We start from the raw sequence: 14,351 nt of genomic DNA, 5'->3' as shown, positions 1-14,351 counted from the left end.
CATTTGTTTCTATTGCCGGAAACATTAAAATGTTGGAGTTTATACTTAAAATTTTCTTAGATGTCAATTTTAAACAACAATAATGGCTGACTATGAACCAAAGACAATCAGTAGGGTTGAGAAGTTAACGATATCAAGTAGGTATCGTTATATCTGAAATAACTAAACTAAAATATCCGTTACTATATGTCATCTTAAAAAACGAATACGTTCCATATTCGTTTCGTTTTCCAACTTTTCAGTTGTGTGCATTTTAGGAAATTAAATATAATTTTAAGAATATATACTCCAAGGAGAAGAAGTGAATCATGAAATACATGAAAATGTTGGATATAGTAATAATAATAATAATAATAATAATAATAATAATATAGCCTTTATTTCCAAGTACATAAATTACAAAAATTTTACAGTTTACATTTTTAAAAATTACAAAAGATACAAAAGTTACAAAAGTTAAAAAACATTAACATTTCATTTCATTTTGTTGGATATAGTAGCGACATTATTTCCGCATACGAATATTTTTGAAATAAAGTCAGTGGAAATTTATAATGGAAATTTTTAATTTTTAAATTGTTGAAGAAAACAATTGAGAAAAACAAAAAAGCGACAAAAATATTTTTCTATTGAATTAAAGATTATTAATTCTTTCTTTTTTTACCTTGGTTATACACCACTAGTCCAAATGACTATGTAGAACATAATTGGAATTAATGTACACTTACTGTCTGTCTCTAATTATAATTCGTAACATTTTTCTAGCTCTAGAACCTACTAAATTTATTACCGCATAATGTCATATATTCAAAAATCTTTGTACTAAAGTTTCGGCCCCTTGTACATCACTATCTCTCAAACTTCTTTATATAATATCCTAATAACTCTGACTATCACGATTTACGTATACCAGAAAAATAAAAATCTCACCATGTTGCGAAACAAAAGTAATAAATTTTTTTCCATTAGTATTTCAAATCTTTTATTTATTTTTCTTCAAGTCGTATTTGTGTATTGTTTTCTTTATTCTTAATTTAAAAATTTTGCAAGTGATTGAAGAATCGGTTTATCGGTTTTTTAATAATTTTTGATCGTGCTATATAATTACAAACATTCGGGAGCACTCGCGCCGCGATCGGTTAAGCTCGGTTTAGGATGAGTTAACTGCGAGCAAAAAGTGCCACATTGTCGCTTCCATGCTCACAGTGAGGTCGTGTCAATGTTTGTTCCATATCATCATTACTTATTTGTTTCGTTTGCAATTGTTAGTCTTGTTATTTATTTGTTGTTTGGTTGTTATATTATTGCTGATTGCTGAGTAGTGTATGACTAACAATAATATAACTAACCGAAAATTCCGACTTTCAGATGGGTGGATTTTAGGTTGAATTTCATATGGATTGATTTATTTATTAGGTAGGTATATTAAAAATATAAAAAAAAAAATATTATGAAAAAATACAACCGACTTCAAAATGTTAACGTACCCACGAAACTAAAAAGGGAAAGATAACATTATTATATTTTCTACTTATTGATCATTTTGAAGTCGCTGCCACCGTCTGATGTTGACTTAAGTCGTTACTGAAAAAAACACATGACAGACAAAAATAATGTCTGAGAAACAAAAATCTTTACGATAGGGTACACCTTGAATTAATAGATTGAATACACTGGCTTGGCAGAAAATATAATGATATTATTTTTCCCTTTTTAATTTCGTGGGTACGTTAATATTTTGAAGTCGGTTGTATATATTTTTTTAAATCATTATTTGTTTTTTCTCAATTAGGTCCTTCAACTATTTTAAAATCAAAAATCTCCTTTTAAAATTGCCAATGACTTTATGAAAAAATATTCGTATGCGGAAATAATGTCGCTGCTATGTCCAACGTTTTCATGTATGGAGATTTACTTCTTCTCCATGGAGTATAATATATTCTTTGGTGCTGTGTTAATAAAGATACACATTTATTTTATTTATAAGCCACAAAGGACACAAATATTAAAATTAAAAAATATGTACATAATTATAATTTCATGTATCTTTCCCGTCTCTTCAATTCATAGACAATCTAGCATTACGAAATGTCAAATTCGCAACATTTTCGTTAATCTGTAGAAATAAAACTTGTTGTGATTTCGTTTTTAGTGAAATAAATGTGATATAATAGTTAATTACAAGCAGTTTTTATGTAATTCGCGGTGTGCGCGTTAAATGAAGTGATGTGTATATAAATGATTTAGTTTAAACGGACGGTTTGTGAGAAATATGTGAATGTCGTGACGACGGATCTTTGTTTACCTTTTTTGCCATGTAAGGAAAAAAATGGTATACATTTAATGTCTGTCTTTGCAACTATGTTGAAATACCTACGAGTATGTGTCACCGATATGATTAGGCATATATCATGATGTTACTTACATGTACGATTTAGTTTAGCTAAAATAAATCTACTTAATAAAATAATATATCTATCTTAATTATTCGACTTATGAATATTAGAAAAATTAATGTGATAGAACATTTACAAAAGGAAATTCAATTAGGTACTATCGGTTGAATACTTTTAGCTAGCAATAGGTTGGCTTGAACAACTCGCTTGATATAGTGTTTTTCAGATATCATGGGTACTGTGACAGTTCGTTTTACTCGTGAAAGTTTGCCGCGATTCACGATAAATTGTAGGTACGTATTATGAACGTCATAAGGCAACTGTCACCGTACCCATGCTATTTGAAAAACACTTTAGCGATAAGGTTAGTAAATTGTTTGTATCTATTTTAGTGTATGTTCTTTGTGGAGCACAATAAAGTGTATTTTCTTTTTTTTCTAGCTTTAGAATGTGATTGTGATTACATAAATGGTCGATATTTAAGAAAAAAATTTATATTATAATATTATGATTTAATGTAAAGGATAGAATATGTAAGGTAAAGGGCCCACTAAAAATAATTTAAAAAGATAAAATCTTTTTAAATTATTTTTAGTTAAATTAGTTTGATTCGAACTAACGTTCAATCAGTATAAATCTGTTTACAAAATATAAAAACATAATTTTGAATGCAAGTCGAGTTTGGTTAATGACGACTTGTGTGACCGTGAGTCATAGCTACCTACCGACCTATGAGTATGCGCTGTAACTACTTAGGACTGTTCTAGACATTCAATCTTTACCTGGTAATCGCAGTCATATTTTGACGGCCTCCGTGGCGCAGTGGTATGCGCGATGGATTTACAAGACGGAGGTCCTGAGTTTGGTCCCCGGCTAAGCTGATAAAGGTTTCCTTGGTACAAGTCTGGCTGGTGGGAGGCTTCGGCCGTAGATAGTTACCACCCTACCGGCAAAGACGTACCGCCAAACGATTTAGCGTTCCGGTACGATGTCGTGTAGAAACCGAAAGGGGTGTGGTTTTTTAAATTGCACCATCGCTTACCATCAGGTGAGATTGTAGTCAAGGGCTTACTAGTAAAGAATAAAAACGTAGATAATAAAATATTTTTTAAACTGAAAATATTGAATCGACAATGTTGTCGACAATACATCACTCAGCAAATTTTTCACGGCCCACAAAGCAAGGCAGAATGGAAATAGAGCTAAGACCCATCACGCAACTTAAATGCGGGTTGCTGGGCTAAGGGTAAACTCTTTAACGACCATTGTCATTATAACAACCGGAACCGACATACTTGTCGAGGCATGGAGGTGTAACACCACCAACTTTTCAACTCCGCGCTGAGAATTTGTATCGACAATTTCTAAGAAGACAGTTGGAGCAAATTACAGCACTCGAACCCAGGACATCGTGATCCGAAGCCACATAATTATGTTAAGCTCTTGATCAACGAAACACTTGCGATAAACAGAATGCTGGGAAGTGTTTCCTATAACTTCAAGGTATTGACGAGTCCAACTGCAATAAATAATATTTTTTAACTAAAAAATTAAAGCTTTTTTTGTTTTCATACTTAGTCATTCAAATAATTCCGACTCCATGTAACACACACGCCTTTAACTATCCTTGCATTATAAAGTTTGGCTATGTCATGATTATAAGGGATACATTTTAAGATACATTTACAAAAGAAATATTATTTATTCCGAAATTACAAATTTTATCAAACATGTTCGGCAATGAATTATGAGAGAGTTATGGGAAATACTCCCCAGCACCCTGTATAAGTAAGCGCTAATAGATTTACACACAAAGGTGGTATTAATGAAGTAATTTTTATTAATTAACCAAATCTACTAAAATAGACTTTTAAGCGAAAATCAAAATCATCTAGAATTATTACATAAACAAAAACCAAGGAAGTGGATGCTTATATTTTTTCACTGATCGAAACATACTCAGAAATAATATCCTAAAGGTTAAATAAACCCGTATTTATTACCCGTATATTTAATTATACAGGGTGTCCCGTAATTAATGGATAAAACGCAAATGGTAGATACAACACTTAATTATCTAAAACTAATTTGAATAGTTTTCCAAAAATACAAGAAAAATAGCAATTAGGTGGTGTATCTACCATTTGCGTTTTATCCATTAACTAGCTGATGCCGCGCGGTTTTACCCGCGTGGTTCCCGTTCCTGTAGGAATACGGGGATAATATATAGCTTATAGCCTTCCTCGATAAATGGGATATGTAACACTAAAAGAATTTTTTAAATCGGACTAGTAGTTCTTGAGACTAGCGTGTTCAAACAAACAAACTCAAAATCAAATCAAAAAATCATTTATTTCAAGTAGGCTCAGTTTACAAGCACTTTTGACACGTCAGTTGACTATTTGTAAAGATTCTACCACCGGTTCGGAAGGCAGGTTCTGCTGAGAAGATACCGGCAAGAAACTCAACAGTTGCTCTTTTGAAAAAGTCATACAGTATTATAATTTACAATTGATAACAATTACAATTTCTTATAGTTTTATTTCCTGTGTGAAGGTGGACTCTTCTTCAGCTTTATAATATTAGTATAGATTACGGGGTACCCCGTATGTTATTACCCGTTATAGAAACCAATACTAATAACTCAAGTAGTAACATTTTCTAGAACTCGCAATATGTATGTTATGTGCAGCAGTTATTAAAACTCTTATCGCTTCTTTTATAACTACCGTATAAATACATACGCCATTGTTTAGACTGTGCTGCGACTGTATTGGCCTTGACTTTATTATTACTCGTTCAGTACAAATGATGCAGTTTCATGGACTGTGCTGTTTAGTTCAGGATGTTTTCATTTTGTCTGCTTGGGATAGGTTAGGTCACCTACTGTTGGTGTAAGAGGCTAATCAGTCAGCCTCCTAACTGCCGAGGCTCGGGTGACTGATAATAGGGTAGTTGACTCATTTCAAATTTAATATAAACAATATTAACACGTTCGCTGCGGGACTGATATTTCTGTACTTTCCTCTCTTACTAAAACTTTATGTGGTGCGGTACGAGGTCCATTGACCTCGTATCGCAGCGAACGTGTTAATTTCGTGTAGTACATGGAGGATCCGAAATATATCATATCTTTAATATCAATTCATAAAAGTTAAGGATTTCATAGAAAACTTAATTCAAATATCACGTGTTTTTTTTTTTAATTTTCCAAACGTCAAAAACGCTGTCGTCCATTTTGTGATGTCACTAGCACACTTGATGTACTAAAAGTTTAGTACTGAAACTAATTGCAATCTAATATTTTTGTCAAATGCTCCGTTTGTAAAGTATTTATATTGACGTCATGAAACAGTTGAAATATAGAACGTCATGGCCGACAGGCGTTTTGGCTCGTATTGTCAAAACTATATATAGAAACTAAATTTTTCATGTAATCGCATTTAAATCAATTTCAAAAAAATTAGAAGATTTTTTTTCAATCTAGTAGTACGATAACACAATTTTAGACTATTTAAAAAGGTGTGAACTAGCCTATTGGCGGTATAATCATAATAACATTCTAGAATATCAAAATGGCATAGGCCGGTGTCGGGCAGTAGCGACGTCGGTTCGCATATCCATGCGATGACCAACCAGCATGCACAGCGTGGTCATTATTGTGTATTACTCTTTATGGTTAAAAAATCAACACAACAGTTAGTCCCCGGTAGCTCGCTATTCCCAGCTTTGGCAGCGGTTGTGATAATGGTGGATGGACCGAGCACATCAAGCGGATTGCAGGGAGTCACTGGATGTGGGCGGCTTGAGACTTGAGAGCTTGGTAGTCCATACGAGAAGCTTATGTACAGCAGTGGAAGTCCATCGCTTGACAATGTGGATGATGATATTCAAAAGCATTTTATTACTTTGTAATATAGTTCGCGCCAAAGTATGAGTCTCTGAATACATGGCGCAGTAAACGGGAACATCCCAAAGATTAGTAGTTGCGCTGTAGCGAGTTGTGTCAGAGCGGACTCGAAGTTTGACGCATGCTATACAAATTATGCGTTCCATGGACAGTCATGTAGATTAGTTCCGGATATGTTTCCATTATGTCTGCTTGGGATAGGTCAGGTATTTACATACATTGTGCAACTCAGTGGGATTTTAGTCTTTATTAGTCCATTTACCTACCTTCGTCATTTCATCGTAACTTGAGGATGCGCTCAAATTCTTTACTGATATCGGCTTAACTAAATGAAGACGAGATTTAAAGCTTGGAAAGCTACCATGCAGTTCTAATGCGGATTATCAGGAATTATTGTTGGCTGGTGGGAGGCTCTGGCCGTGGCTAGTTATAACCCTACCGACAAAGACGTACCGCCAGGCGATTTAGCGTCCCGGGACGACGTCGGTTAGAAACCGAAAGGGGTGTGGATTTCATCCTCCTAACAAGTTAGCCCGATTCAAGGGCTAACATCATGGCTTGCATCAATGTGTGACACCTTCTGTACTGTGTTTCTCCACTTCTGGCAATTGACAGGAATATGGCAACACTCCATGGATACCTAATTCTGTTGCTGTCTTGAATGAGTTCAACGGGTTAGAGATCTCCCTCTGGATCAATTCCTTACGAAGTGACCCTACACCATCGACCGCTTAATCGAATTCATTGGTTCAATTATATACGCCTACTGCAACAAGTGTGCAGTTTAAAATTCTAAGTCGTTTATATTAAGTAAGCTATTGCAATAATTTCAAAACTTTAAGTTTGTCGGTAATTAGGTTTTTTTACTATTGATTAGGAATATAGATCCTACTAAGAAGCCTAGAGTCTAACATCTATATATCTATAAATTAACTAACTGTATCATTATAAAGTTACTAACTGTATCGTGATCATTAAATTCTGGGAACGAAATCTATCTTTACTCTCTCTAGGTAAGGGATAGCTTCTCAAGAAAACTTTAGCATTTTATTCTACGTATTTCTTACTAACAGATGACTAATAAAAATAAGGAAAATCACCACTCAAGACGTTACTTGATATTAATGCATTAATGTGGTTACATCGGAGTCTTGAATGAATAAATTTACAGTAAATTATAATTACAAGTATTTATTATGGGTTGGTAGGTATGACTCAATTCTTAATATGATCCTAAATTTTGAACTAAGTAAGTAAATTACAAGATTTGAATGTAGGTGATTTTGCCATCAAAATATTAATGGATATATATTTTTTTATTATTCTTTACAAGACTTTTTTTGCCCTTGACTACAATCTCACCTGATGGTAAGTGATGATGCAGTCTAAGATGGAAGCGGGCTAACTTGTTAGGAGGAGGATAAAAATCCACACCCCTTTCGGTTTCTACACGGCATCGTACCGGAACGCTAAATCGCTTGGCGGTACGTCTTTGCCGGTAGGGTGGTAACTAGCCACGGCCGAAGCCTCCCACCAGCCAGACCTGGACAAATTAAGAAAATCTCAATCTGCCCAGCCGGGGATCGAACCCAGGACCTCCGTCTTGTAAATCCGCCGCGCATACCACTGCGCCACGGAGGCCGTCGAAATATAAAATAATATAAATATATAATTAAAAATACAGGTAATATTTTATTTAAATATTTCATTAAATTTCATAAGTGGAAGTAAATTTGGATATTTGTTTTTTACCTATTTCCGGCTTAGACACCAAACCGCCAACAAACTGATCGTGACGAAGTTTGGCACAGAGTTCAATCGCATTCAATACTCAAGTACTTCATCCCAGAATTTAATAAAATCCTGAGGATGTCAAAAATGCAATCAGTAAAATTTTTGTCTGTCTGTACGTTCGTTATAGAAACAAAAACTACTCGACGGATTTTAACGAAACTTGATACAATTATTCTTCATACTTTTGGGCAGGTTACTTTTTTTTAGTATACTTTTTATCACGCTACGATCAATAGAAGCAGAGCAGTGAAGGGATATGTTGGAAAAACGGGAGAAGTTACTCCATTTTTACAGCGATATTACTGTAAGGGCTGGATTAAAGAGTTATAGTGAATAACTCATTCAGCAATGGTGGGTTTTTATTATATAAAATACGGTCTTATGAGTATTATATCCAATGTTTCTAACCTTTCACCTTTATACGTTTACCGTTGCTGGCAAAAACGAGCATTATTAAAGCCAGTAGGTATTATAATAATGTTTTGACACAAAGAATAAAAGAAATAGGTACAAGTTCGGCCTCAATGGCGGCCATTTATGTCCATTAGTATGACAAACCGAATCACGTAAAAAAACAAAGATATGACATTTTTGCTTTGTGTACGGAACAGGCGACTTGTTCCGTTAATGCGGTACTCATGTTCTGGTGGAGCATTTCTTTTGGAGATTATATCTCTCTGTCATTCAAAAAAGTGGATGTGTGCTCAACGTAAACAAATAATATTAACCATTTGACAACGCAGTTAGATTGTCTGTTTGATACTTGAAGCAAACTTAGGTCTAATAAGTACAAATCTAAAATAATTATGATATTTGAAGCATCTTCTTCTTCTTCTTAAGGTGCCTCTCCGATTAGCGAAGGTTGGCAGTCAGTTTCTTGAACTCGTCTCTATCCTTCGCGAGGCGAAATAATTGTGCGGCGATCGCGATCCCGGTCCACTCTCTAATGTTTCTCAGCCAAGACTTCTTCTTGCGACCAATGCCTCCTCTACCAGCAATCTTTCTCATCAAGATGAGCTGTAGAAGCTCGTATCTCTCGTGTCGTAGCACGTGCCCTAGATACGCGACTTTTCTCGCCTTGACGTTTGAAGCATAGTATTTAAAATAGGAAACACTAAATATGACCATGTCTTAGGAAGTTCAAGAGAGCGTGAAGACGCTCTAGAGAAGACTGTTTAAATACTACTTTTTAGAAATACACATAACATCGCGAAATTAATGGGAATCGAATCTGTTTGTCTGGCTATCGCGGCTAGAGCGCTGTTACCACTTGGCCAAGGTCCAGCGATGGTGCGGAGATAATGCATGATTAGAGTTCTCCTCATTTAAGTCTGCCTCGCTGAAAAATACCTTCGTGGTTCAGTGATTAAACTGTTCGGTTACTTAGCATGAGGACTTGGGTTTAAAAAGTGGCATTGGAACAGTGTGGTGAGTCCATATTTCTTCTCCTATAAGAAAAGAGGCTAGGCCCTGTAGTGGGTCTATTAATAAGCTGATAATTTTAATATTTTACCACTCAATATAAGTAAAATATATAATATATTACACTAAATTTAAATACAAAAACTTCATTCAATGTTTATGAATGAAGTTCCGATCAGTGTTTTTGAGAAAATGTAAGTTTATAAAAATATGAACGTATGTTTTTGGATATATCTAAAAACATGCATACGTAAGTTGTGCTACCGCTAAATAGGCACATCGTACGGACGTGACGTTGATCACATTTAATACTTTCTTTATCATTAATATTACAAAATATGGTCATTTTTGCATGTTCTATTAGATACGCCTAGGTATTCAAGTTCTGAGTAAGCGAAATTTGAGTCACGTCCAAGTTTTCAATACCTCAATGGCTTAGTTGTGTATTTTTCCTTTATGACTAAGTTCAATTTCCACCCCGGGTTAATCAGATGTAATAATTTCCATGTTGGTCCACATCTGGTTTAATTTGTTTTGATGGTTAAAACAACATCACCTAAAAACATCAGTAACTAAATATGAAGACTTATTTTACTCCAGGGAAGTAAATACGCCACGCTTATTTCTGCAGCCAGGCAGCATTGCTGTGTATCGGTCGGAATAGCATGGTTGTTTGTATAATTACAGGAATTCTTTACACACGCAGAAAATGTTCTTAATTTTCTGCGTGTGTGAAGTCTGCCAATCTGAATTGGGCCAGCGGGGTGGACTATTGGCCTAAACCCTCTTATTCTGAGAGGAGACTCGAGTTCACCAATGAGCTGAATATGGGTTGATAACGAAGAGTGATGGGTTCTTCACTTTCACTTATGAAAAATCTGTTCAGATGTTTGAATAACCATCAGCTTATTTACTACTTGACTTATTAACTTCCTCAGTTACCTAGGTGAGATAATTTTGAAAATAATAAAACTTTAGTAGTATTTCCAAGCGACAGTAACCTTCAACTGATACTGTGTCATCAAATAAATTAGTCTGTGGGATGCTTAGTTGAGCGTGTTTGAGCTTACAAGAATAGCTAGTCTTAATGAAAAGATGTTAGATAGATGATGTTTGAGACCTTACTTTTTAGAGGTCTGTCACTTAAAATTTTCAACATACTAATTGTTTAAAAAATTGACGTTATTATAGCGGACAATTAAGCGCTTGGTAAGGCTTGACCAAATCAATAAATAAACCAAAACCAACAACCATGTCAGTACAACCAGCTGGTCTTTTCCTATTTTGGTCTTTATTATGAACCAATTAAAATAAACAACAAATCAATTGACAAAATGCCATCTACATATTTTAAGATATCCACCAGTAAGCACCGGATGACATTTGTAATTTGTATCATTTGTATCATAATATGTAGATGACATTTTGTCAATTGAATTGGTGTTCATTGTGAAAGGTTGATAATAAAGACCAAAATAGTCAATAGGCCAGCTGTCAGCTTTCATTTAATTTCATCATCACTTACCATCAGGTGAACTCGCGATCTTTAGCTATAATCGATTACAAAAAGGAATCACAATGTTGTGACTCGTGAGGAACAAAAATGAGTTAATTTAACATCACGAGGAGAGCTCTAGAAGCCGGCCTTCCAAGGTCGCGACTCATTTGTCATGGAATAATCCGATTCGCCGCAGACGTGTTACCTGACCTTTGCATTCGTGATTATACCTAACGACACTTGATCGCACTGCTTTCAGAATGAAAGATATAAGATATTTGATTATAAATTAAAAAATTGGTTTGCTGGCATAAAAGTTGAAATGATCATTGAATAATTATAGTTCATTATCTAAATAATAATTTATTAACTATAATCATCTATTCTCCGCTAAAAACACTACTTAAAATTATTAAATTATCTTAAAACATCAATTGACGAATCTCTCCTCTCTGAGGATATTTTTCCGCGTGAAAAGTGCATAAAGGGTCGTTGGATCTCGGTGACTTTTTCGCTTAAATTCATTGGTTTTCGAGGAGGCTAGAAAAATTAATCTATTATTTCCTTTATTTTTACATTTCCTTATTGTATTCTTTGTCAATGTTTCCCTATACATTATAATTGCGCTATACCTACGTACAATCAAATACGAACGAACCGAAATGTACGAACTACTTTTATTTGAAAATGAACATATTTTATGATATATATAGTCGTATGTATATATAGTATAAAGACCTGTGTTGAATCGTCGATACATTGGAGTTTTTTCACAATAAAGTTAACCAGGGTTTTATTATTTCTTGTTATCGCCGAAAATGCCAATAAAATTTAATTTTTAAATGCTCAATACTTTATTATGTAAAAATCGTCATTTCTTATGAATTCTAGATTTCTTCGTGATTTTATAGAATAATATTATATTTCAAATTTTCCGCATGTAATGTTTCGCGCAATAGCTAATGTAAATAATATGTAATAAAGGAAAACTTTTAACGCAATACTTCACTCTCATGTTAACCGCCATATTTGAAAAAAATATTGTGACTTACGAAACCATTGCTTTTGTTTACGGAAAGCGATTCAACCACAATATTTACATGAAACAAACAAAACGAACTCCGCAAAAGGTGCAATGTTTACGAAAAAAACCGGAGCCAGGTTAATTGTCGCATCTACGTTACAGCTCTACAATGCCGTCACAGCGGTCGGCGATGCGCCTACCCCGCTCCCCGCGCGATGTATATAGCCTTCCACTCACGCGCCGCCCGCAGTTTTTATGCCATACCCGAGACGCACGCACGTACGACTAAAATAAGTAATATGTCGCGGTATTTTGCGTTCTTCGCGCTCGTCGCGCTCGCGGCGGCCTACCCGGCCAGCGACGACTTCCCTCGCCCCATCACAACAATAACTGAATCGGACTTCGAAGACCAATCGCCTTGGTTCCGATTCCCACCTTTCGGAAACATCTTCGCGCCGCTAACGAAACTGTTCTCAAGTTTTGCGGAGATCGGACCGAAGATCGAAATTGACGAAGACAAATTCCGTGTCATCGTAAACGTTAAGGATTACAAGAAGAAAGATCTGAAAGTTAAAGTGAAAGGTGATTACATCCTCGTCCAAGGAGCGCACGAGGCTAAGCATGACGACCACGACTTGTTCGCGAGCCAATTCTTCCATACGTACAGCCTTCCGTTGAATGCTAGTGCATCAGATGTCACTGCTACTTTGTCTAGCGATGGATATTTGGATGTAACCGCTCCTGTGAATGGTGTCGATGACAAGAACAAGGTTGTTGATAGAGAAGTGCCAATAGTTGAAAGTGGCAAGCCGTTGAAAGAGGATAAAGAAGATAGAGAACCTGTTGTACCCGTCGCTAGTGCAGACCCAGTTGAAACTGTTGATAAGACAGAAAATGTTGATAAAATCGAAACTTTTGACACGCCAGTAGAACCTTTAGCTAAGGTCGAAAATGCTGATAAAGTTGAAAATCTTGAACCACCCGTGGAACCGAGTGCCAAAGCTGATAATGTTGATACGATTGAAGTTCCAAATGCACCAGTAGAACCTCTAGCTAAGGTCGAAAATATTAATAAAGTTGAAAATCGTATCGCGCCAGAGGAACCTATTACCAATGTTGAAAATGTTGATAAAGTTGAATCTCCCGCTGTACCAGAGGAGCCAGTGGCAAAGGTTGAAAATGTTGACAAAGTTGAAACTCCCGATGCACCAGTGGTGCCTGTTGCCAAGGATGAAAATGTCGACAATGTTGAAACTCCCGACGTATCAGTAGAACCTCTACCTAAGGTCGATAATGTCGATAAAGTCGAACAACTCCCCGAAGTGACAACTGCAACAGCTTCTGAAGGTGAAGAAAAGACAGAGGCCCCGACGACCCAAGCGCCAGCACGTGAGGAGGTAAAAGAAGACATCAAAGTCCCCCAGGACAACGAAGTAAACGAAATCCAGCCCTAAAGTGATATAGATTTAAGTATGTATTTATAAAACAGTATTGCAATAAATATTTTTAATACGATCGCAGCGTTTTGCTTGTTGCGTGTTGGCATGCATTTAGCGTTCTCGTCTAATGGTAGGAACGTTGCATGAATATAGATCGAGCGGAACGCATTTGGGTGACCTGCTGAGAACAATGGGGGATTGTGTTTGCTTTTTGACTGCGTCATTGGATGTACTGATAATATATATTTTTTATTTCTACGCATATATAATTGCTTATTGTTCACATCGTTTTCAGTCTTAATAATTACTAGCTGAAGCTCGAGATTTTGTCAGCGTGAGCTTTATTCCCAATAAAGAAAAAAAATAGTGATTTTTCAGCTATCTGGTTGGCATTCATTAGTTAAGACGTGGTTTTTCCCACGCAAGTCTAGATCACACAGGAGTTCTGTGATAAAAGTAGCCTGACTATTTCTTTCCTATTCTTTTCTTTCTATTCAACCCTCTCTATTTTCTACTTTAGTGAAATTTCTATTAAGTGTAATAATCAAAAAAATAATTAAAGTTCTATTTTAATAAACATTTTAGCCTATTTAAAGAATTTAAGCCCTAACAAACAGATTAATTTTTTTTTAATTACTTAAATAATAACAGTTATAAGCAGTTATTTTATTATCACACACAGACTATTTTATTAAGTATATGTATTGATTCAGTAAGTAATATTATAAGCAATAAAAGTGAACGCCAAATTCATTATAAAGGTAAAGATTATATTTAAAAAAACTACTATTACACTGAAAAGATACCATAAAGACGAGCTTCAAGTAAGCTTAATTAGTTATGATGCATATCAAAATATGTAAGGCAG

The 14,351-nt window shown here is 35.2% G+C and overlaps 1 protein-coding gene across 1 annotated transcript; it reads left to right on the top strand.

The window, feature by feature from the left end:
* Window positions 1-12,287: 12,287 nt before the first annotated feature.
* On the top strand, window positions 12,288-13,559 carry LOC112054669 (heat shock protein 67B1-like). Its single transcript, XM_024094531.2, has one exon. The coding sequence runs from the start codon at window positions 12,344-12,346 to the stop codon at window positions 13,496-13,498; it is 1,155 nt and encodes a 384-aa protein (XP_023950299.2). The 5' UTR covers window positions 12,288-12,343; the 3' UTR covers window positions 13,499-13,559.
* The last annotated feature ends 792 nt before the right edge of the window (window positions 13,560-14,351 follow it).

The sequence above is a fragment of the Bicyclus anynana genome, chromosome 1, assembly GCF_947172395.1.
Source record: "Bicyclus anynana chromosome 1, ilBicAnyn1.1, whole genome shotgun sequence".
NCBI classification, from domain to species: Eukaryota; Metazoa; Arthropoda; class Insecta; order Lepidoptera; family Nymphalidae; genus Bicyclus; species Bicyclus anynana.
Note: the sequence above shows the minus strand (reverse complement) of the source record. Positions and strands in the feature narration are given on the sequence as shown.

Excerpts from the sequence above, each read along its gene's own strand:
- LOC112054669 (XM_024094531.2), top strand. The coding sequence starts at position 12,344 with ATGTCGCGGTATTTTGCGTTCTTCGCGCTCGTCGCGCTCGCGGCGGCC.